Source organism: Diospyros lotus, chromosome 8 (assembly GCF_014633365.1).
Source record: "Diospyros lotus cultivar Yz01 chromosome 8, ASM1463336v1, whole genome shotgun sequence".
NCBI classification, from domain to species: Eukaryota; Viridiplantae; Streptophyta; class Magnoliopsida; order Ericales; family Ebenaceae; genus Diospyros; species Diospyros lotus.
The window spans coordinates 235311-261223 of NC_068345.1; the positions used below are offsets into that span (position 1 = coordinate 235311).

General features: G+C 38.9%; 2 protein-coding genes and 1 non-coding gene across 8 annotated transcripts in view; 2 read left to right on the forward strand and 1 right to left on the reverse strand.

Moving 5' to 3' along the window:
* Nucleotides 1-13892, forward strand: part of LOC127807940 (BEL1-like homeodomain protein 4) — a 41015-nt gene extending 27123 nt beyond the window's left edge. For all 3 annotated transcript variants that reach the window (XM_052346179.1, XM_052346178.1, XM_052346180.1), the window contains exon 5: nt 13104-13892. In XM_052346179.1, coding sequence (XP_052202139.1) covers nt 13104-13625 — 522 coding nt within the window. In that variant the 3' untranslated portion in view covers nt 13626-13892. The remainder of the gene's footprint in view (nt 1-13103) is intronic.
* Nucleotides 13893-14161: 269 nt separating this feature from the next.
* Nucleotides 14162-21511, reverse strand: LOC127807941 (type IV inositol polyphosphate 5-phosphatase 11). 4 transcript variants are annotated; one of them, XM_052346183.1, is made up of 8 exons: nt 21362-21511; nt 21025-21190; nt 20728-20867; nt 20215-20294; nt 19917-20042; nt 19597-19784; nt 14551-14688; nt 14162-14454 (listed from the first exon to the last, which is right to left on the reverse strand). In XM_052346183.1, the coding sequence occupies exons 2-8, from the start codon at nt 21136-21138 to the stop codon at nt 14269-14271; spliced, it is 972 nt and encodes a 323-aa protein (XP_052202143.1). In that variant the 5' UTR covers nt 21139-21190; nt 21362-21511; the 3' UTR covers nt 14162-14268. The 4 variants fall into 4 exon arrangements, with proteins under 4 accessions (XP_052202143.1, XP_052202141.1, XP_052202142.1 ...); XM_052346181.1 differs by having other exon boundaries at nt 14551-14691; nt 21362-21510; XM_052346184.1 differs by having other exon boundaries at nt 14331-14478; nt 14551-14691.
* A 2041-nt stretch (nt 21512-23552) lies between these two features.
* TRNAE-UUC (transfer RNA glutamic acid (anticodon UUC)) lies at nt 23553-23627 on the forward strand. Its single transcript has one exon. It is a non-coding gene; the product is annotated as a tRNA-Glu (tRNA).
* The last annotated feature ends 2286 nt before the right edge of the window (nt 23628-25913 follow it).

Consider the following 25913-nt stretch of genomic DNA (forward strand, 5'->3'; position numbering starts at 1 on the left):
ATAAATAGCAACACGTACTTCTAAATAACAACAACAAATGAACAAAAGCAGATGTTACTAGACCAAAACAACAAAGAGAGACGACAGGTGAACAACAACCACCAAAAGCTAGAACGTCAAGAAAACGATGAACAGAAGCAGGTCGAGTCGCACAAAGCATCTTGAAGACTATTAGCGCCCTGCATTGGTAGCAAACAGACTACAGTGATTGTCTCAGCAGGATGAAACTACCTCTCTAGTGAACGGAAGCCACAAACAATTGGAGCTAGCAGAACTTAGGACGGGCTTGCTCACAGTGACGGAAAACTCGAGAAGACCAAGTCCCAAAAAATTCGAATAAGCTTAGGGAAATATAAAGGCTGGAAGAACTTGGGGACCAAGCAAAGCTAAAAGAACTTGGGGGCCAAGCAAAGGGAAGCATAAAAAGCCATGGGCATCTTTATCACCCACCGAAATGGGATAGCAGCCCACTGCACACACTCATTTCCAACAATCCCCCACATGAGTGCATGTGTGCAGAAAACATACAAAACGACACAAAGTCACTGAGAGCAAATAGACAAGTTATGCATCAATAATGTGTTTTTTGGAATTGAACCTTCCTTAGTGAATATTTATCGAACTTACCAAAGAAATAGTGAGACTGGCTCTTGAACTATCCTTCTGAAGGTAAATCAAGACAATAGACATCACACATAACTTGTCTTGACCCACTGAGTTCTATACGATTGTGTCCATTTTGATCCTGGATAGCATCCTGAAATTCATGAGAGCTCTAGAGAAACCAAGCCATTGAACAGTTCTCATAGAAGTGACCCCACTTCTACTTTCATATAGGGAAGCATAAACTAAGAGTACCCTATCACTACTCCTCTTATTTCAAGATATCAACCTTCCATTTAACGTCGACATGACACTCTCCAATTTTCGAGACATGGGGAGAAACTAGAAGTTTCTTATTGTGTCAACTATGACTTATTCTAGCCAATTGACCAATTTAACCTAGATCTTGGGATCTCCAGTCAACTAGGTTTGGTTATTGTAACGACCCGTTCCAACTTACGGGCGCCACCAATAAATAATCGACCAGATTACTCACCCGACAAACCACAACTGAAGGGTTGGACTATATTTCAATAGGAAACGCCCTAGGTGGGAACTAGGCTTCGTCCTTCCCTTCGCTCCACTCAGAAATCGGTCCCAACTCAAACAAGAAAAACTTAGTGGACCGAGACTCGAAACCCGAGTGAGCTTCACCTCTCTTCAACTCGCCTCATAGCAAGCCAGAAGTGACCCAGGCACAAAGCTAGCATAACAAACACTTCGCTGAGTATTGGGGATTTATGAGAACATACCTCGCTGATCTTTACTCGGTCCGAAACTCGGCTTCTCCAACTCAGCCATATACAACAAACATTCTCACCATCATTCATCACACTATGATGATTACAACAATTAAATACATTTAACGCTTAACAACACATACATTTACTCACAAGGGTATACATACATAACACCACATGGCTACGTACAAGAGATAATAAAACACATAACTCAGGTAACACAGCTAGTTGCCACAACAGCCTCCTGGCGCCATGCCTGCTTGCATCTGGACTTGCAACATCTACACATGAGGTAAAATCTCATGAGTCATAAAGACTCAGTAAGGGTGCAATGCATGTAAATATGAATATAATCATGTTTATGTGTGCCAATGCATGCAAATGAGGCTAGACCCACTCATCCTCACAACCCTCCAAGGTTTGAGGCATTAACCTATCAGCCCTTACAACACTAGTCCTCCTTATGGCCACAGGTCCACTAGGTCTTGCATCACGCAAGTGTTAACCACTACATGCAAATGCAACATAAAAACATTATCAAACACATTTACTAACTTGCAAGGCCATCTCCACATGGGGCCGTCCCTTACCTGGCTCGAAGCCTTATCTGCCACGGGCGAGAATTCCAACCCGAACTCCGAGCTCTTCTAAGATCACCGTCCTTCCAGTCGAACCTAGATGCAAACACACACAAACCCAACTCCATTAACATCCGGCATTCAACTAATGCCCTCAACTACACCGTATACCGCAAAACCACTCGACAACAACTCAACAGAAACCACCCAACCATGGTCATAATCCAACCATAACCTATTCCACATTATCTCAAATAATGGAAATTAATTCAAAAAGAAATTTAATAAATTTACCTCAATCAATTTGGAAACAAAAATCGGCCAACCGCCCATACAGCATTGCCTCATTGACTGCCACCTCAAGCCCAAAATCTCAATCTCGAGCTTTTAGTATGCTCCACGAGTCTCGAAATAATTTTTAGAACTTTTCTAGAATTTTCTAGGATTTATCTCCCATTTTTCCAGATTTTCTTTATTATTTCCTTTTCTTTTTCTTTTTCTTTTTCTTTTTTTTTTCTTCTCTTCTTCCCTACTTCCTCTCCTGCACGCGCTCCTGTTCCTTTATCTTCCTTGCGCTCGGCAGCCACCTCCAGCCGCCGCTCCTGGCCACGCCGGTAGTCGCTGCTTGGCCCGCCATTGGCCACCGTTGCAGTCGCTGCTCACCACCTCGGACTGCTCCTGACCACCACGCGAACGCTAGCTATCGGCCAGCCTTGAACCAGCCTCACCGCAAGCCTCAGCTGCCACCATTGATGGCTGCTTCCGACGCTAATAGGTGTCGCGGCCTCCACAAGCTCCACCGGCGCGCCTCGCTGCTCCACCTGTTGCTGCCGCTGCATCGCAAGCCTCCGGCGCTGCATTTCAGCCATCAATGGCCACTGCACATCTGGCCAACACCAGCCAGCCATCGGCCCCCAACAGCTTCAGCTCTCTCTCTTTCTTGCCACTGCTCTCTCCCTCTCTCACTCTCTTACAGCTCTCGCTCTCGGCCTCTCGCAATCTCACTCTCCTCTGCTCTCTCTCTCTGATTTTCAAATTAACAGAGGCACACGTGAGGAAGCTTCAAGGAAGCTTCCTCCTCACACACATTATATATATATATAAATTATATATAAATCCCCAATTTCACATTAATTCCCAAATAAAATTCCTTAATTCCACTTAGGAATTTTTTATTACACTTGAGGATTTTTATAAATAGCACTTGGACCCTCCAATGCTTTAATTAATTACTCTTAAGCCACTCAAAATCTCGATTTATTCGAAATTAATAATCGACCGCTACTCGGAAATACCGACCTCGTCCCTGCGCCTGCACGAGACCTTTATTCGACCCGAAAACACTTAAGGGTTGCCTTACTTAGAAAACCGAACCACCCCTAGGGTCCCCTCAGCTTCCAGGAGGTCCCCTTCGACTATTCGGTATTGGCACCCACTCAGGCTTATACAGAATTTATTCCGAAAATTATTCCCGATCGAATCGCTTCCAGTGTCATAAACCTCGCCTCGAGACCCTCGCCAATCTCTTGCCCTCTTCCCTGGACACCCAAGTCCCGAGGCACTCTCTGCCGCCAATTCGGCAATTTTATTAATTAATTTCTCGAAATTGACCCTTGGGCTTTCCGAACCACCCGAGGTCCTGACAAAATAATCCAAATTTATTTATTTTTCAATACCATGTAATACCGTGTATTACAGTTACTACCAAAAAAGTCATTTTAAAGGCTTTAGCCCCATTCCCTTATATGTAAATTTGATTTGCTCACAAGTCACTCCTTTCGTCAAAAGATTAGCTAGATTTTCTTTTGACTTTACGTAATCAATGGAGATTATTCCATTAGTGAGCAACTCTTTGACAGTGTTATGCCTGCGCCTAAAGTGTCTTAACTTTCCATTATAGACATTATTCTTAACACTTATTGAGGCAGCTAAGTTGTCACAGTATATGCAAATGGCGTTAATAGGCTTTTTCCATAATGGAACATCTTTGAGGAAATGGCGAAGCCACATAGCTTCTTCAGATGCTTTGTCCAGAGCTATAAATTTTGACTCCATGGTTGACCGTGCTATACACGTTTGCTTCGAAAACTTCCATGACACAATAGCACCACCTAGGGTGAACACATATTGTAACACCCCGTTTTTCCTGAGCGTGTCACTATGCTGAGGCTCAACATATAAATACATTTTGTCTCTTAACGATACATCCCTTAACACCTCAAGTACCATATTTCAAAGGGGGGAAAAAAACCCTAACATATCATTACAAATGCGGAAGCAACAATCGAAACCTGATTTAGTACATAACCGAATTCACTTTAATTATAACATAAGAATCCGTACCATAATATAACACCACGTTTTCAAAACAAAATACATGGAGAACCATCTCTCAGATGAACAACTGAATACCTCATATACAATCAAATGATACCTCAAATAACATTAAACCATAGCATTATTACATGATTGACTCTCGAACATCATTCATAATACGTAACACTCTTACATTTAACAAGACTAATCATCAATGAAACATAAGTTTCTCAACATGACTAAAACACATTCGAATCATCATGAAGAAGCAAAACACCTGAATAACTTGCCGAACTTATCGGACACGTCACCCCGTGCCATTACATCTCAACCACTTCCTTGCCTCTGTTGTAAGTCCCAACTGGAACGCTTGAATGTTTTAGGGGAATAACCCAATTAGAAGATGAACCTTCAAGTAAGGGTTTAAAAATAGTTACATGAATGTATGATAGAAAGATGTGAACAAACATACACCCTAGTGTAAGTTCCTTAGCAAACTAGCCCAGTACGGAATCCTAGGCAATCATCCCGGCATGCACACTAGGCAATGAGACACTCCTATACGTTATTTCGACAATACCCTTGGGGAATTATGACTACACTATCAAGGCGACATCCCATCCCATGCACAGATATCAATATGCAAACAATATCATGCCATATGAAATAATCACGACTATAAATGCAATAGAACATGTACAGATATGATAACATGTGCATAAATTACAAATAATTTGGCAACTTTCATTAATATCATGCTCAACATAGGCAAAACATAACACGTATAAGTTTTTTGGAAAAAAATACTCACATTAACTTAGCCTCACAAGCTTTCTTGATATGCGTGTCATGTCTCGATTTTCTTGTTAAATCTCAATAATCTCACAAATACTCAATCTTGAGCCTCAACGATCCCTAGACATCATATTTATACAAAGGAATATAAATATCTATTTTTTCATAATTTCTTCAATATTTTTCTCCATTTTCTTTTTATTTTTCCCTCGATAAATCCAAAATAAATACCTCCTCAAACATTTTTCTCAAATTTTCAACACTAAAATTCATAAAATAAATCCAAAAAAAATTAAAGAAAATTCCAGAATTACTCCTAGGCTTATGCGTCCTCACGTGTTGGCACGTGGGTTGAGTGTGATAACCAACACGTACAACTCACACGCCGATCATCTTTTTCAATGCCAGCACACCGGCGTTGTTGGCTTTTTCCTCCATCTTGATCCCTACATCTCGTCGATCACAACGGTGCATCTCTTGGCTTCAAAAGCACATTCGGAAGGCCTCCAATTGGTCTATTTAAGATCTGGCTCTGATGACTACCTTGTACTCCGACCAAGCCTCGAAATAGCTTAAAACGTGTACCAAAACATATCAAACTCTGCAGAAATCTTCCTCTCGACTTGGGGAACAAAAGCCCCTTATCCATTTTTTTCACTTCTTTCTTAAAACCCTCAAATTTCTGAGTTTAAATGTTGAAGTATTCAGCCACTTTCAACCTCTATTTATACCCATTCTCAAGCCACAAAACGTCCATTCCTGATACATCCCTTGCCTCTTTCATCATTTCATCCATTTAATAGCCTTGAAGTGACCTCAAATGGTTGAGATTTGCCTCAAAATGGGCTTGATTTTTCGGCAACCTCTTGGTTGAAATATCGATCAAATCGGTTATCCTCATGGTCGATCCTCATCCAAGGGCTAGCCATGATGACCCTAGGCCTAGCCCTAGTGTAACAGCTGGGCACCAGGTGGCGCCCATGCGTGCGCCCGTGCACGCGGCCAGGGCGCCAGGCGCGCACTCCTGGCCGTGCCACATGGGTGGCCATGTGCCACCCACCCCTTCTCCCTTGCTGCCATGTGGCAGCATGCGGGGGACACCTTGACAGCCAAATTTTCCTCCCCTGGCCGATTCCTCCTCTTCTGGCACCTATAAATAGCGTTGTTTCATCGCTGTGAATGCTCCATAATTTTTAACGCGCCGAAACTTTGCCTGTGTGTGTACGCAAGGTATAAAAATGTTTTAAATTTATTTAATAGTGCTATTTATGAATCAGTCGCATGTTTAGCTAAATTAATTAGCGATGTATCAGCGATAATTAAAATTGCGCGTTTAATTAAATTATTTTCATTTTACGATTGTATAGGAAATTGGAACGTGAAACCAACGCGCAGCACAAGATTAACGCGTGGTAAGGTTTAATATGGTTTGCGTGTAAATTTATTTTGGCATGGCTTGTGATAGACTGTGGGAGAAGTGTCTAGGCATGGGGCTGTAGATTTGGGCCGTGTGAGTCTCAAGATGGGGTCCTAAATGAAATCTGTGGGGCCACCAAAATCCGGTTTAGGGTGAGTGGACAGGCCAGCATGCATGATGCACTTGACATTATTTTATAATTGTCATGCATTTTAGTTTACTGCAACTCATATTACTCTTACTGAGTCCTCGGGACTCACCCTTGTATTTTCCCACTAACCCAATAGGTGGCTCGGGATCCGCTAGTTGGTAGCGACTGTTAACCGTGGGGGTGTGGGTTAACCCCAAATGTTAATAATGTAATATAACTACTGTGTGTTAACTATGAGTGTCGGATATGGCTTAACTTGAAGTAAACCGGAACCAAGTTAAGGTTCTTGTTATGAGTAAACCCAGTAGGGTATGGAACTTGTACCTGTCGGCCACGGCCGAAAACTGGGTTATGTTTAATTATGTTTGATGGTTGAAGTAATTTATTGGGCATGTGATATTTGTTTGAAATTGGATTTATGCTCCAAGGGCTTAATCAAGCACGAGGCTCGAGTGAGTTTCCGTTGCCCTTGCAATTTACTCCCGAGCTCTCATTCGGCCGAAGGCGGCGAAGCCTGGACCCCACCCAGGGCGCCCATATTATTTTAAAGTTTTATCTTGGTAGGGGCATAACCATCCTTAGGGCAGGCCAGGGTTGTAATGTAGGTTATGGTGGAACCCGATAGTGGGGTCGGGATGTCACACCTAGAGCCTCTACGACCTCTCTAGCAGCCTCCCACGGCCGAAATTGACGATAGAAGAGGTGGCCACCATCCATGGTAGTGTTCACACTGCCAGATTTTGGAAAATTAAACTTTGGCCCCTCAATTTTTTCTAATTACTTTTCAGCACTTTTCATGAAACCTCTTGGGTTTCTAAAAATTCCATTAAGGCCCACAAGTTTTAAACTTTTCATTTCATCCCCAAAGATTCTGAAAAAATGTCATTTAGGCCTCCCTCGGACAAAATTAGAAATTTACACTTAGGCCCAAATTTACTTGTTGACCGTAAACTATTTTGTTTCACCCCGAAACCACTTAAGGTTTGTTCCTTATGCAAAATGTGAATCTTCTCAAGGTTTCGTTGACTTCCTAGAAGTCCTTTATCACAATTCAATTTTTTATCCTGAAACACAATTGTACTGAAAATTACGTTGTAACATGAAATCTTTTGAAAATCTCACTTACGGCCCAAGATAAATTACACTTGAGTCCCTTTAGAAAATCTCGGGTATTACACATACCCACTGGTTGAATTAGTCTCTGAGTTGTAGGAGATCCAATTAACATCACCAAATCCTTCCAGTACATATGGATATTTTGTGTAGTGCAATCCATAGTTTAGGGTGTACTTCAAGTATCTAAGTACCCTGACTAATGCACTCCAATAGTCATGCCCAAGATTGCTCGTGTATCTCACCAGCCTGCCTACAGAATAGGCGATGTCGGGTCTAGTACAATTCATGATGTACATCAGACTCCCAATGACTTTGGCATATTTCAGAGAAGATACACATTCATCATGATTTTTCTTCAATTTTGAATTTGGGTCAAACAGAGTAACCGTCGGCTTACTCTCGAAGTGACCAAATCTTCTCAACATTTTCTCTATGTAATACGACTGAAAAAGTGCATACCCTTCAGAATTCCTTATTATTCAAATTCCAAGAATGACATCAGCAAAACCAAGGTCTTTCATGTCAAAATAAGAGTTCAACATCTTCTTTGTGGACTGTATGACACTTCGATTTATGCCCATTATCAGCATATCATCCACATATAAGCACACAATGACACATTCTTGGTTTATGATTTTCACATAAACACATTTATCACACTCATTTATCTTAAATCCATTCGATAGCATTGTGTGATCAAACTTATCATGCCATTGCTTGGGCAACTGTTTCAACCCATAAAATTTATTAGTTTACAAACCTTCATTTCATGTCCCTTTACAACAAACCCTTCAGATTGTTCCATGTAGACTTCTTCTTCTAAATCTCTATTCAAGAATGAGTTTTTTACATCCATTTTATGTATCTCCAAATTATGTAATGCTGAAATAGCAATCAGCATCCTAATGGACGTGATTCTTGTCATTGGAGAATACGTGTCAACAGAGTCTTGTCTTTCTTTTTGATAATAACCTTTAGCTACCAGCTGATCTTTGTACTTATCAATAGTACTAGCGGCCTTCAATTTCTTTTTGAAAATCCATCTGTGCCCAACTAGTTTACACCCATGTGGCAAATTGACCAATACCCAGGTATTGTTTTGCAAGATAACATCAATTTCAGTATTAATAGCCTTTTTCCAATAAAGAGTATTAGGAGATGACACTGCATCACTATAAGTTTGCAATTTGTCTTCTAACACAAAGGTTAGAAAATCTAGGCGAAAGGAAGAGGCCTTCCTTGTCTTTTTGCTTCTTCGAGACTCAATTTCAGTTTCCTACCCATCTTGGCCTTTTGAGGAACTTGCCTTATGAGTTCTCTTGGAACCACTCTTACTGGGTTTATCTTGCTTAAAAGAGAATATGTTCTTAAAGAACTCAACTTCTATAGATTCCATAATAGTATTAGCATTAATGTTAGGAATTTCTGACTTCGTTACCAGGAACCTATAGGTAGCATTATGCAAGGCATAGCCTATAAAGACGCAATCAATAGTTTTTGGATCAATAGTTTTTAGACCAAGTTTAGTCCTTTTAGGTAAAAGAACCTACACCTTGGCCAAACACCCCCACACTTTCAGGATTTTATAGGAGGGTTGTTTACTATTCCACACTTCAGAAGGCAACTTGTTAGACTCTTTATGTGGAATTCTATTTAATATGAAATTTGCAATAAGCAATGCTTCCCCCCACAAATTATAAGGTAAACCCAAACTATTTAACATGTAGTTAACCATGTCCTTCAAGGTTCGGTCCTTCCTTTCAGCTACACCATTTTGTTGTGATGTATAAGGCATTGTCGTCTGATGGATTATACCAAGAGATTCATAAAACTCAGACAAAGCTAACGATTCATACTTACCACCCCTATCTGATTTGAGCACCTTAATTTTCTTTCCTAATTGATTTAAATCTTTTAAACACATCAAAGGTTTCATCCTTATTGGGTAATAAATATACATGACAATATTTACTACAGTTATCAATGAATGTGACAAAATAATTCTTTCCACCTCTAGTGGGAGTACTTTTCATATCACAAATGTCACTGTAAATTAGATCGAGTAATTGACTATTACTTTCCACAGATGGAAACGACTTATAAATTTTGATTCAACATAAACTTCACATTTGTGTCCCTTATCAATGTTAAAGCTAGGTAATAACCCTAGATTAACCATTCTTTAGAATGAACGATAATTGACATGTCCTAATCTTGAATGCCACACATCACATGACTCAACAGTATAAGTAGAAAAATCATTCTTATTATTTTTCTTAGGCACTTGAGCTTGTACATTCAACTTAAACATGCCATCATCTAGATATCCCCGACCCAAATACATTCCCCTCTTAGTAAGAGTAAATTTATCAGATTCAAAAATGAGTTCAAACCCATTTTTGTTCAGCAAGGTTCCAGACATACCGTATTCTTATGAATCTCAGGCACATGCTAGAGATCTGTGAAGGTCATAATCTTCCCAAATATCCACTTTAATAACAGCTTGCCCTTGCCTTCCACAGTCGAGGCTGAGGAATTTCCCATGTACACCTTTTTAGTGTCATCCATCTTCTCATAAGTTGAGAACAGGGATATATCCTTGCAAATGTACCTTGAAGCACCTGTATCAATCCACCAACCTTTGGCATTATCAACCATGCAGACTTTAGTGATGACTACAACGAGTTCATCATCTTCCACCATATTGGTATAAATGTAATACCCTAAGAGCCTAGAGAATGGTAGTATATATCAAGAATAAATGAGGAAAGAAACAACACCAGTTGGATACCTTTTGGGCTGAATGTAGGTAAAGAAATCCCAGATTCAGCGTGCTTGAGTTAGGGAAGCTCAAGGATGGGTGACCCCTTGGAAGTTCGTGTAGGCCCATCAAGGTAAGTTGTTATGTTTCTTCCTATCGTTTAATGCAAGATGTTACAAGTGGTATCAAAGCTGACCCCCGATGCTCTGAGCGCGATGGTGGGGCAAACCTCAGCGAGGACGCTGAGTCCCTAAGGGGGGTGCGTGTAGGCACCTTAGGCGAATCCCACATCAGCCATGCAAATGGGAGAGAAGATATGGGACCAGTTGTGAGGTCACATGACGAGGACGTCATGTGCTTAAGGGGGGAGAGAATGTAATACCCCAAGAGCCCATAGAAGGGTAGTATATATCGAGGATAAGTAAGGAAGGAAACAACACTAGCTGAATACCTTTTGGGTTGAATGTATGCAAAAAACTCTCGGGTTAAGCGTGTTTGAATTGGGGAAGCTCAAGGTTGGGTGACCCCCTGAGAAGTTCGCGTAAGCCCATCAAGGTAAGTTGTTCCAGTCATTCCTATCACTCGATGCAGAATGTTATAATATTGGTATAAGAAGGCTTAGATTTGCGCTGGTTGTTACCAGAACTTTGACCCTTCTTGGGCCTACAATTTATAGCCCTGTGGCCTGACTTACCATATACCCAACAGTTGCCTTGAATGCGTTTGTTGACAGTCTTCTTCAATCCCAATGACCTGCTTACTTTCTTGCCTTGTTGCTTCTTGGGCTTAGATTTGAGAGCCTCAGCTAAGTGGGCCTTAGCTCCAAATCTGTTTGAGACTTTATCTCCTTTACAGTTGTCTTCTTAAATACGAAGTCAAAGAGACAGATCTTCCATAGATAACTCCTTATGCTTGTGCTTGATATAATTTTTGAAATCCTTCCAGGAAAGCGACAGCTTCTCAATCACGGCGGCAACTTGGAATGGCTCATTAATGACCAATTCCTCGCTATACAAATCACTAATGATGATTTGTAGTTCCTCTATCTAGTTGACTACCAATTTGGTATCAACCATCTTGTAATCTAGAAACTTACCCACTAGAAATTTCTTGGTGCCAGCATCCTCAAGCTTATATTTCTTCTCCAGGGCCTCCCACAATTGCTTGGAAGTAGCATATGCGATGCAATACACATTATACGGCGGGTCGGCCAAGCCACTCAGAATATAATTTTTATAGAGAAAATCTAAGTGCATCCATACCTCCCTTGCAGCCACAGTTTCAGTGGTCATATTCTCCTCTAAGACAACGGGGCAGTCTTCTTTGAGGATGTGAGTTAGATTCAGCGTGATCAGATAGAACAACATTTTTTATTTCCATCTTTTAAAATCTTCACCATTAAATGGCGGTGGCTTTTCAACATGTGGGGTTGGCTTGGCCACGGCTGAACCGACCCCTTACATAGTAGCTATTGCAAAAATAGTAGCAACAAGTGGGTGTGAACCCGAGGCAGCACCGGCAGCGAACGGGTATGAACCCAAGGCAACACCAGTAGTAGTGGCACCAGCAGCATCCGCAGGATTTGGGGCATCCATCTTTACTAGTCTCTCCTTTTAACTGTCTTCGGATTGTTAGAGATACATAGAGATTACATTAGAATGATCCGTACTCAATACAAGAAAATCAATTCCAACCCACTACAATATATGAAACGTAAACTACAATACTTAACTTCTAACTACAACAACTTGAACACGGATATAAACAGCAACATGTACTTCTAAATAGCAACAACAAACAAACAAAAACAGATGTTACCGGACCAAAATAGCAAAAAGCAAACGATGGGTGAATAACAACCACTAGAAAATGGAACGTCAAGAAGACGATGAACAGAAGCAGGTCGAGTCGCTCAAAGCGCTGTCCAGAAGACAATTAGCACCCTATACTGGCGACGAGCAGACTCCGATGACTGTCTTAGCATGATGAAATGACCTATCCGGTGAATGGTAGCCACAAACAACCAGAGCTAGCAGAACTCGGGACGGGCTTGCTCTTAGTAATAGAAAACTCAAGAAGACCAAGGACCAAGCAAAGCTAGAAAAACTTGGGGACCAAGCAAAATTAGAAGAACTGGTGTCAAGCAAAGCTAGAAGAACTTGGGGACCAAGCAAGACTAGAAGAACTTGGGGGCCAAGCAAAGGGAAGCATAAAAAGCCACGGGCATCTTTGTCACCCACCGAAGTAGGACAGCAGCCCACTGCGCGCACACACACACACACACTCATTTCCAACAAATGGTTGGGTGGTATTCTCTAATCTAAAGTGTGCTTGGAGATATTGATGAATTGGAATTCAATAGAATAAAAATGGATAGAAGAAGGTTCTCTTTGGTCGAAAGAGTCACCGGTTAAGGAATGGAATGGAAGTAGATAGAAAGTGTTTTCATCTATTCCTATCAAAAACTTTATAATTAATATTTGTCTTCTTTAAATTGGGAGATTCTAGATAAATCCAAATTGATTAGAAAACTGTTATTTGAGTTTTGAAAAAAATATTCCAAGGGTAAATTTTTTAAAAAATAAGAAAATGATTAGCATTAATTGACTAATTGGTCTTTTTGTAGGTATCAAATTGGTTCATAAATGCGAGGGTTCGACTGTGGAAACCCATGGTGGAGGAAATGTATCAAGAAGATGTCAGCGCGGAGCAACACCAACACCAAGACCAAGAGCAAGAAACACAGCCAATACACCACGGTAACCCAACAACTACTACATTGCAAGCACTGGTGCCGTTGGTAGCCAACAACTCGGTATCTAAAATAAAAGTTGGTGTTGAACAAAAGGACCCTTCCATCAATCGCGACCACCACTCCTCCGGAAACCAAGAGCGGATGATGTTCCACAGTGGCGCAACCACCACCACCTCCGTTAGTACTAATGCACATCATATGTCACCGGGAACTATCTATGGTTGTTTTACCACCACCTGTCATAATTGGGATGATACGAGTCACCGTGGTGCGGGTGCAAACTTGGTGTCGTCACTGGTAAGGTTGGGGGCGCCGGTGGGTGATGTGTCACTTACTCTGGGGCTTCAGCATGCTGGAAATGTGCCGGAGAAAAGAAACTTTGGTGCATTTTAAACTGAATAAGAAAAATTAAGAAGAAAGAATTAAAAAAGGAGAGAATCAAGATTTTTAATTTCTTGGGGACTGGGGAGATAAATACACGAATGAATATGATAGAGAGTCACTGCCTGCCAATTTTAATTATAAACCATAGTAATTGTAAAGTAGAGTGTTTTTATTTTCTTTCTATGTGATTCAGAAATTGTGTTTGATAGCTATAATTACATGCAAGGGTGATGATATGCGTCATGGTGTGGTTAAAGCAACTTCTTTATTTCGTAATTTTTCTCTTCCCTCTCTATCTCTCTGTTTGTTTGTTTGTTTTACTGATTGTTTTCCACCTTTTCATTTAGACTATAGAATATACTTTCTCCAGCTACCTTGAAAGAAAAAAGAATTCATATACAGATATCACAATATGAATATTTATTACACAAAATGAAAATCTTGTATTTGTTATATATTTAAATTAATCAAGAAAGTTTCTTCGAAAGTTTGGATGTATAGTTTTAACTAAAATCAAGAAACAAATTTGAAATGTGAGCAAGGAATTAAAACAGGGAAAAACGTAGTATTAACATTTAACAAATAAAAGTAGTGTTATTCATTTGTGCTGGAATTCAATTAGCAAGCTATCTAGGTACAAGCTGGTGATGTATTAATTGCTGTGTTGTGTTTGTGAGGAGCAGGCTTGGCTAAGTTTGAAGCAGAGGTGAGCTTGGACTGGTCTGTGATCTGAACTGTGAATAGTGTCTATGGATTCGTAGGAGTGGAGACTGGCCTGGATGTTGTCCAGCTCTTCTATCTTGAACAGTATTCGATCCGTCCATGATGGCACTCTTACCTACAATTACAAACAATCAGCAGTCTAGTTAACTATTTTTTTCTTATGTAGACATATTTCTAAAAGAAAGAAGGAAAGAAATTGGGGGTTACGTACTTTATGACTGGTGTCATAAGTGCTGCTTCCGATGTCGAACTTATAGGTCGGTTTGAATGTCAGTATGCCCTCCAAATAGCCGTTGAAAACCTGCCCTCTCTCAGCCTCTTGTAATAATTGATCTTTGCTAGTGAGTTGCTGCTGCACAATAATAAAATATATGCAGATCACATTAAACATTCCGAGCGAAAAACATGTTCTAAACCAAATAAGGTGAGGTTTTCCAACATGCTTAATTTAATTTGTGAATAAAACCTGTAAGGTACAATTAATGCAAACCTTTGTGTAAGAGGAATCATCCATTAGGCAAGAGGATACACAAAATATATAGTAATTAAGTTTGGTGATTAGGATTGCTGTATTGCGTATATATTTTAGGAAAAAAGGAAGGAATATTATTAATTTGGAATATTAGAAAAGACAGCATGCATGGAAAATTAATTTTATTCTGCAAGCTATATATGTGGGGTTTTTTTATTTTTTGTGTTCCTTATCTATTAGCTAGTGCTGCATAACTTGTTTTCCTTTTTGAGTTCCTCCCCTCTTCTGGGAAAAGGAAAAGACTAACAGAGAGCTTGAAATCTAATAGAGAAACACACGAGAATTAAAGGCTTCACTGACCCACTTTATTTATAGAGATCTCTGCCTTAAATATGCCCTAAAACTAATACACAAATTACAGAAATGTCCTTGAGACAAAAAATACAGAAACGCCACAAAACATGAAAATACAAATGTAAGCTATTACAATACAAAGCAGAATATAACAAAAAAATACAACTCTATTACTCCCCCTCAAGATGAGCCATGAATATTATTGATGATGGCCATCTTGGACAATAACGGAAGAAGATGAGAAGCTGGGAGAGCTTTAGTAAAAATATCTGCCAACTGGTGTAGTGAGCGAATAGGTAATAGCTTGATTTGTCCAGCAAGAATTTTGTCACGAACAAAATGGCAATCTAGCTCAATATGTTTGGTACGCTCATGAAAAACCGGATTAGTTGCAATATGAACAGCAACTTAATTATCACAAAAACGTAAGGCAGGAGGGGAAAAAGGAACCTGAAAATCCGATAAAAGTTGAGTAAGCCATGTAAGTTCACTGGCAGCAGAAGCCAAAGCACGATACTCAGCTTCAGCGGAGGAATGGGAAACAGTGGGCTGCTTCTTAGAACGCCAAGAAATCAGAGATGCTCCAAAGAAAACACAATATCCAGTAACAGAACGACGAGCATCCAAGCACGAGCCCCAGTCAGCATCGGAAAAAGCACGAAGCTGTAATGAAGAAGTGGCAGAAAAAAATAATCCCTGACTAGGAGCAGCCTTCAGATACTGCAATAAGTGATAGACAGCATCCAAGTGAGGTTTCCGAGGATTAAATACAAATTGGCTAAGTTTGTGGACCGCATAAGTGATATCTGGCCGAGAGATGGTAAGATATAGTAAGCGGCCGATAAGCCGACGATAGAGAGAAGCATCCTCAACCAAATCCCCTTCATTAGCACTAAGCTTTAGATTAGGAATCATGGGAACAGAAGCGGGTTTGCTGCCTAAGAGACCAGAATCTTCCAAAAGTTGCAAAGTGTAGTGCCTTTGAGAGAAGAAAATCCCTTTGGCAGATTGTGCAATCTCTAGACCAAGAAAATAACGCAAACGACCAAGATCCTTAAGCTTGAAATGACTATGTAGAAAAGATTTCAGATCAGCAATAACTGAAAGATTGGGTCCTGTAAGTATGATGTCATCCACATAGACCAAAAGAGCTACAAATGAAGAACCACTACCCTTGGTGAAAGGGGAATAATCTGATTTGGACTGTGTAAAACCAAATTGAAGAATAGCTTGAGAAAATTTTGAGAACCACCAAATTGAAGAATAGCTTGAGAAAATTTTGAGAACCACTGCCTAGAAGCTTGTTTCAGCCCATATATAGACTTATGTAACCGACAAACTAATTTCTCCCCCTTATTACCAACCGAGTAAGAGGGCTTATACCCAAGTGGTAAGTCCATATAGACTTCCTCAAAAAGATCCCCGTTAAGAAAAGCATTATTCACATCCAATTGAGTAAGAACCCATTTATGGCTGGCAACTAAGGCAAGTAAAACTTTAACAGTCACCAATTTTGCTACAGGAGAAAATGTATCAAGAAAATTCAACCCCTCTTGTTGTGTATATCCTTTAGCTACCAAGCGGGCCTTGTACCTTTCTATAGAACCATCAGATTTGTATTTAATTTTATAAACCCATTTACACCCAATAGCATGCTTGTGAGAAGGCAAAGAGGTAACACTCCAAGTGTTATTAAGGTGCATGGCATCTAATTCAGCTTTCATTGCATCTCTCCAATGAGCATGCTTTACGGCTTGATGATAGTATTGAGGTTCAAAATCAGTGGAGACTTGAAGAAGAAAAGAACCATGAGTAGGAGAAAGTTTAGAATAAGAGACATAATGATGTAAAGGATAATAGGTGTTGGTCAAAAGAGGTGGGTGATGAGATAAAAGACTGCAATGAAAGTCTTATAGATAAGTAGGGGGTCGAGTAGCCCGAGAAGACCTACGGATGAGAATGGGAGAGATGGACGGAGATGAAGATGAATCAATAGCAGGATCAAGGCGATGAGTAGAAGATGAAGGAGATGGTTCAACAGCAAGTTCATGAACAGGAAGTGGTAAAACAAGATCAGGAAATGGGTCCAATATCTCATCAGAAGAGGTTATAGAATGAAAGGGAAATATGTGCTCATGAAATTGAACATCCCGAAAGATGAAAATAGATTTTGCTGTGAGATCATACAGCTTGTAGCCTTTGATGTTTGGTGGGTAGCCAATAAAAATACAAGCCTTGGCCCTAGGATGAAATTTGGATCTATGCGAGGGCAAGGTAGAGGCAAAACATAGACTACCAAAAACTCTAAATGAAGAATAGTCGACGGGAGTTTGATACAACAATTGATAGGGGGTTTGGGAGTGTAAAAGAGGGGTAATACCAAATTTGAGGTAAGTTGAACACAACCCATATAGAATACTGAGATCCGTGTATGGTTAGGAAGGGTAACATAAGTGTTCTGAATAGGTTTTACTTCAACAAAAGATGATAGACAAAAACATACATGGCTAGTAGCTCCCGAATCCAAAATCCAATATTGAGGGTCACTAAGTAAAGAGCCAACAGACACAGAAAAATAGATACCTGAAGCCTGATCCAAAGTGGAGGCCTCAGGAGCAAGATCTGCACTTATAGTCTTAGCAAATGTGAGATGTGAACTTAACATACTCAACAAATTTTGATATTGCTGAGGATTTAGCGACTGCATAAAACCTTCAACACCCTGACTCTGAGAGGAGTTAGAATTTGATTCAGAAATTTGACTCACAATAGGATTTTTCAGCTGGTTATAAGGCATCTGATTAGATGTAACATTTTTCTGCCTAGGCCTATACCCGGGAGGATATCCATGAAGCTTATAGCATTTGTCAATTGTGTGCCCAGTAAAACCACAATGACTACATATGGATCTTTCCCTCTTTTGAGATCTACCTTGATTGGGCCTATTATTATCATGTTTGACAGAGAATGTGACTGGATCATTAACAACAGTATAAATGTTCCTTTGATTTTCCTCTTGAGTAACTAGGGCAAACACCTTATTAATGGGAGGAATTGGATCCATTAGCAACAGTTGTCCCCGAACTTGTGCATAAGAATCATTTAGGCCCATCAGAAACGACATTACATATTCAATGTGATAATGTTCTGCTAAGGCCTTTATACCACCACATGAGCATCTTCCACAAGAGCAGTTTGGCCTATAATTGCTAAGTTCGTCCCATATGGTCTTAAGTTTTGTGAAATAAGCACTAACAGATAACTGACTTTGTGTTAAATTCATCAAATCTCTCCTAAGCTGAAATATCCGAGGACCATTAGACTGTTGGTATCTTTCCTTAAGATCATTCCAAATATCATAGGCAGATTCAGAGAATATCACACTTGCAGATATTTCTTTAGAAACAGAATTTAAAATCCAGGAAATCACAATATTGTTGTTTCTGATCCAGGAATTGAAAAGAGGATCATCACTTGGTGGCCGAGAAATCAAGCCACTAACAAAACCTAATTTGTTCTTTACCGAGAGAGCAATAAGCATGGCGCGGCTCCACGACGCATAGTTGTCTCCGGTGAGCGGTTGAGATACTAGCAGCAATCCAGGATTATCAGAATGATGTAGGAAATATGGACTCGAGGCGTTGTCAACAGCAGAGGTGCTCAGTGATGGAGAAGAAATTTCCGAAAATGAAGTCGCCATAGAACAAGTATGAGCGATCAATCAGATAGCAAAGCAAATGAAGATAGTGACGGAATAAGATCGCAAGGTTCGCGATCTAAAAAAAATATGAAGGAAAAGGATGAAGATGGTAATACCAATTTGCAGAACTCCGAACAATGGAGATCCACAACGACACCGAAAAAAAAAACAACACACAACGTCGTCGATTAAGGAAGGAAAAGAAGCGTACCTAGAACTCACAGCGTCGGAGACCGATGAAGACAAGAATCGACGAAGGTGGAGGCTAGGGTTTGCTCTGATACCATAACATAGAGCTTGAAATCTAATAGAGAAACACACGAGAATTAAAGGCTTCACTGACCCACTTTATTCATAGAGATCTCTACCTTAAATATGCCCTAAAACTAATACACAAATTACAGAAATGTCCTTGAGACAAAAAATACAAAAACGCCACAAAACATGAAAATACAAATGTAAGCTATTACAATACAAAGCAGAATATAACAAAAAAAAATACAACTCTATTAAAGACCTTGATTATACTAGACTAGAGCAGAGCTTTGAAAAAAATGGGGACCATCTAGCTATGTTATATATTGGGCCTTCAAGAATTGGGCCTCATGTAGGGCATGGCCCATATTACAAAATACACTAGAGAGAGAGAGAGAGAGAGAGAGAGAGAGAGAAAAAAACAAGAAAGTGTTCGAGGTGGGGGAAGCAAGTGATGGGTGAACTTGATGGATCACCTGGTGAAGGTTATGGTGCATGAGGGTGGCGGCTGGGGAGGCCGCGATGCCCTGAAGCCTGTAGTTGAGATCCCCCAACCATACGGTGACATGTGGAGGCCTCGAGTACGGGTTCCATTCCTCCGAGAACAGCGACCTCGATATCTCCCTCCACTCCCTATTTCTCTCTTCCACTTTGCCTGCGTGAGCTGCACGTACGTGCATGCAATTCCAGTTATAATAATCATATCAATGCTAGCCACCTACTTAATTTGTATTAATTAGAAGAAATATTGAAAAGTAAACCATTCATTAATTGATATATATAATTATAATTATACCAGACAGATGGCAAGAGATGAAGAGCAGCCCAACTCCTTTGTACTTCATTCTGATACCCACTGCCCCTTTCTTTCTTCTAACCAGTCCCCCGAACCCTCCAACACCATGTTTATCCATCTTTACTTCTGCACATATATATAAGTCGTTATTAATAGACTAACTTATCAACATATATTTATATATATACTATTAGTCGAATATATATATATATAATTAGTTAATTTACTGAATAAACGATATACTATTTGTATAATTAATTCAGGAATTAATTAAAATTATTCATAGATGGATACCCACCTTTTAGGAATACCTCTGACTTATTCTTGGGTCCAAACACATACAGCTGAACTGATTGCATCACGGCTTTCCCTAGCAGCCTAATTCGCATCCAAATTTCATTAATTTCAAAACAAACCATCAGTACTTCTTTATAACTTCGTTAAGTATATATTAATTAATTCTCACAAGATTAATAAATTATAGTGGTAAGTAAAGCGCGAGTTCTTAAATCTGCCAATCATCATATCATATATATATACTCTTCTATTAATTATTTAAAACAAAATAATTAAAGAAAGCCTGATTGGGGTGTGGCGCTGTGCTTATAATTCTGATGAAATTAATGGATATATAGCAAATTAGAAACGTGATCGATATATGGAGCAACATGTACAGTACATTCATACAAAAAGACAAATTAATAAATCCATCGCGATGGAGATTAACGGGGACGAATTAAACAAATTCATGATGCATGGGGCAGCAGCAGCAGTAGTAATAGTAGTTTTGATAATGCAGAAGATTGCGTACACGTGGGTTTGAACGAGAGCAGTCTGCAACAATCTGGAGATATCCTTCCGCGGCGCCTCTTGCAACCCAACCGCCAGTAGATCAAAGCGCCGCTGATGATCTCTAATTCCCACCAGCTTTTCTATATCTTCATAACGCACCTGCGATATACACACACACACACACACACACATACATAATATGTTTGTTTGGAACTTGGAAGGAATGTGAAAAGTCCATGCTTTTTCATCATGAAGAGCAGCAGATATATATATATATATTATATAATAAAGTCATATCGTAGGTATCTATATGCACCTGTCCGTTCATATTCCAGGTCACCATGCAAATGCATAGATCGGAGCTGCTGGAGAAATCACAGCAATCCTCCAACCCAACACACTTTATCCCTTCATGATGATGAACTGCCATCTCATTGTTCACGAAAACTCGTCTGCTTCTGCTTCTTCTTCTTTTTAATCTTCTGCATATATATATATATATATAGATATATATATGTGTACAACCCAATAATTAATATATTATATATGAAGAAGATATGATGAAGCAGCAGTATAGACTCGGAAACTGATGATTGAAAGCATGCGGAAAAGAAATTAAACAAGAAATATAGAATTGAATCGAAATCTTATACCGTTTACAAACAGCAATATGAATAGAGCGCGGCAGAGCTTTCCCATTGATATTGTTAATCTTAAACTACAGCTCGAGAGAGAGGGAAAAAGATAGAGATGATGATTGACTTGGGCTTCGAATTTTCAGATTTATGGGAAAATGGAGTTTTAATTTGACGAAGACATCCAGGGGTGGAAGTCAGAGCTTTGAGGATCCGATTTGTATTTTTAATTTTTAGTTTTTTTCTTTTTGCCAAGCCGATTTGTATGTTCTAGCATTTGATTATGGCTACTTGGTTGATGAGTTAGGTTTGGGAGGGTTGACATTGTGGAGAACTTATTTTAAAAATCAAATCTTGAAAGGGACCACGCGGACTAACATCTCGCGCTGTCGCTGATCCGTTTTGGATCATGCAAAATACTTTTAGGTTAAAATACATTAATCCCTAATGTGGTCGAACCTAATTATTTAAGAGATTATCTCTTAATTTCCAAATTTTACAAGCCGTATTTTTGTCCTTAAATTTTTTAAGTGTCCTCCCTTTCACTCTCTCACCCGTCTCTTTCTCTCAGCCAAATGGACAGAAATCATAGTTAAAATTTGATAAAATTAATTTGAGTAAGACTAATATCATAGTCCTTAGGTGCACATTATTTTTAAATTTAAAATTATTTTTTTCTTTTAAATTTAAAATAATCTTATTAATCCATGATATGTTTCAAAACATATTATATACATTACCAATTAATAAAAATAATTCAAGATTGAAAATAAATTATAACAGTGTACTTTATTTAAAAACATATTATATACATCACAAATTAATTTATATTTTCAATTGAATAAGAATTTGGAAGGCCATTGATTTATGGGATTCCTCAAATTAAATTTAATATTTAATTACATTCATTTAAACTACATAAATTTTTGTTATTAAAACTATCAAATCCAATTTCTCTTCAATTAAAGAAGAACTTGAAAGGTCAATGAGTTTTTTAGGCCTCCTTAAATAAATTTAGAGTTCGTTTGATGTGGCCTAAAGTGATGTTTAAATTTTACTTATCAATGTTTTGAAGAAGTTTAATTTTAAAAAGGTTATATGGTAAAGTGTTATACCTTTCACTCAATGACTAATGGTATTAACAGTCCGTCGGTTATCTGATAAAAGTAAACTATTTTTGTAGAATATATATATGGGCGTATTAATTTGAGCAAAAAAATAAAAAATCAAGGGTAAATTGACAAATTAATCATGAAAAACTGAGCGGCCAAATTGAGGTTTTTTCCTTGTTTCTTTTTATATCATTAATTATTATTAAAAATTGTTGGTATGTTTCCTCTTCTTCTATTAATTGTGATAATTAAAGCTGCCTAAACTCTCCAACTAGCCAAGTTTAGGTGATTTCAAGTATACGTAATTTGGTTATGATATGGCAGATAGACAAACCGATATGGGGGGAGGGATTTAAAAAAAACATATTCTAAACTACTTAAATTGACTATTATAAATCCCTACTTAAGACTAAGCAACATTAAACTTGTCTAAGTGAAAGACACAGTCAAAATTATTTATTTATTTTTTCTTTCTTTTTTTTTTTACAAAATTACTTGAATTGTCCTTAGCACCATTTTTTAATGTAATATCTTTTTTTTTTAAGTAAATTTAATATCATCATACGCAACAAGATTTTAAATAAATAACACATAATATCAACATATTTTGTGGTTTGACATATTTTAATTCTTGATAAATCTATAGCAATGTAACTATCTAATAAAACAATAAAGTCACTAATTATCTATACTGAATTCTTTACTTATATAAACTTCTAAATCAATCTTTTATCATTGTCCTGTTACCGTCATATATAAATAAATTTTCAACCAATAATTTACTCAAAAAAGCATTCTGTAATCAAGATTTCCACTACAATTCGAGTCCGAATAATGTTCAAACTTCCAAAAGGGAATTTGAAACACCCTAACAAGCATATAATTAAGCTATTGGAGTTTGAGTTTAATTGTTACAAGTTACGTGCTTTCAGATAAGATATGATAAACATATTAGGGCATAACTTATGTAGAAAATAGATGAAGTTTGAATAATATTCCAGGAAAGGAGCGTGGTGGGTAATATTTACTTGATTTGTTTCTTTGACCAAATCTTAAGGAACATTTAAAATAGATGTAGTGCGCAAAATGGCCACGAATCCATTGTCGTCTAGTCCGGTTTAGGATACCTGGCTTTCACCCAGGCGACCCGGGTTCAAATCCCGGCAATGGAATTGTCATTTTCGAAATTTGATCTTTGCTTGCAAAAAGTTTGTTCTCCAAATCTTACAATAAATTTAAAATCAATCAATCACAATAAGTAATGTCACATTTGCTATGTGGATGATACCCAGCTATTTGCACGTGCCCTGAACTTGTCAATCCACACAAAAAAGTTGGGAAAATTCTACCCGCACCCCCAACCAAATCCTTTATTAATTTTAAAATACCTATTTTATTCCCACAGTCCATTCTCTCTTTCGATTGACGATCGTCGCCTTATGTCTCTCTTTCTCTCTCGCATCATATACACACAAACACATACATATATATATACGCCAATCGCGACCTCATGTCTCTCTTTCTTTCCCGCACCATATACACACAAACACATACATACATACATATATATATATACGTCATTGTTAGCCAACCCACACACACGTGTATATATATAGATATATATACACACAGAAATTTCAGGCCGCAGCCATGGAACCTAGCGATTGGGGACGTTCCCCGATTGCTGGTAGTCGGGGAACGCTGGGTTCCTCAACTGCTAGCAGGGAATCCTTTTTCCTTTTTGAACTGAAGTACCTCAAGTGAGGCATCCACTACGTTTGAGCTGCTTCACCCTTGTAATATCCAGTGTTCAATATTATAAGCATTTTAGAAATTTTGAGGTCAAATTTGGTATTTAATTATAGTTCCGGACTTTTGTGCAATACTCAAAACATAAACAAAAGATGAGGGACTATGTCAAGTAAGCCAACAAAGGTCAAATTGTCCAAATAAGCAATATTCAACAAAATCAAGGGATTTTCAAAGGTTTGACGTCAAAATCATGCAAATAAGGGCATTCAGGCAAAAGTGAAGATTTTGTAAAGTATCCGAGGGAGGTCGAAACGACGAAGTTTTCAGAAATTTCTTGAGGAAATGAAAAATATAGAACTTGTGGGTAGTAGTGAAAGTGTTAGATAGTCTAGGGCTACCAAGGAATGGGAGATAATGCAATTAAAAGTTGGCTAGGGGCTAAAATACAATTTTCAAAAACTTGCATGGTGTGAATCCGATCGGCCGCACTGTGGCCGCCGGAAAGTCGCCTGGGAGCGTCAGGAAGGTCGCCTAGGAGGTGCTAGGCTAGCTTCAGACGATGATGAAGCTATAGGGACTCACCATTGGCCAGAAAAATCATTGAGGTGACCGGTTTTAATGGCGAAAGAAATTTCTGATTTGGCCGAATCTTTCGAGGGCTTAGGCTCGCATTCTAGGGCTTCTCGATTGGTTTAGAGGATGGATTTGGGTTTAAGGGATAAGAACGAGCCGGATATGGTGGGGAATCGAGTCAAAAACGAGTATAAAAGGGGGTTCTTGGCCGAGGGTTCAAATTTAAAATCGATCGAAATTTCTCTCGTTTAAGGCTGAATCGAGCTTCTGGGACAAGGGGCTTTTGTTCCTTAGGTGTTTAGGATTGTTTATGGAGAATTTGGGGTCATTTGGTGTAGAAATAGCAAGGTTTCAACAAGTTGGCTTGAAAATCGGGCTCGCCGGCGCCGCTACCTGCAACTGGCTTTTAGAGTCATTTTCGGTGGCTTTTTCCGACGTTTGAAGGCACCATTGAGTTAGCCTCGTCAAGGTCTTCAAGCCCCCGTAGTCTTTTGGAGCATTGGAAGTCGCCGGAATCGGAGAAGAAGACCGGAGAAGACAACCAGTCCGGCCTCGTGTGGGCTTCACTCGCCGAGCCCCTAGGTGGCGCGTGAGGTAGGTTTTGTCCTTGATTTTAATTTTGTAATTTTCGTGAAATTATTTTAGGAATTATCATGGAAAAATATTTGGTGAAACTTGATGTTAGGTATTTTTTATGAATTTCTGAAAGTAAGAAAGGTTTAAAAATAAAGAAAAATAGAGAAAATTGAGGAAAAATAGAAATATTGATTTCTAAGGTCCTAATGGTGAATAGGAGACGATTGGTGGGTTGAAAATAGGGATTGCATGAATTTCGAGGCGCGACACATTTTTCGAGACGAAATCTAAACTTTTCCAAATTGAGGTAAGTGGATTGACTCTAGTTTTATCTTGTCTTAAATATGATTTGAAGTGGGAATGGAGGGTTCTGATGAGTGGTTTTACCCTCCCGAGCTTAGGATCCACGTGATCGAACCAGTTCTAGTGAACGGTTATACCCTCCTGAACCCCGAGTTGTTTTGCAAAGGTGTCTCACTTATGTACATTGTGGCGTCATATGCATATCTATCATGTGATATATTGCATCAACTGTTTTTATTTTTAAAACGAGTCGG

Coding starts and splice junctions, on each gene's coding strand:
- LOC127807941 (XM_052346181.1), bottom strand. CDS start 21,138: ATGGCAGTTCATCATCATGAAGGGATAAAGTGTGTTGGGTTGGAGGAT. Junction 20,295..20,727: donor GCTCTCGTTCAAACCCACGT/GTACGCAATCTT, acceptor GATGCGAATTAG/GCTGCTAGGGAAAGCCGTGA. Junction 19,785..19,916: donor CATCTCTTGCCATCTGTCTG/GTATAATTATAA, acceptor ACGTACGTGCAG/CTCACGCAGGCAAAGTGGAA.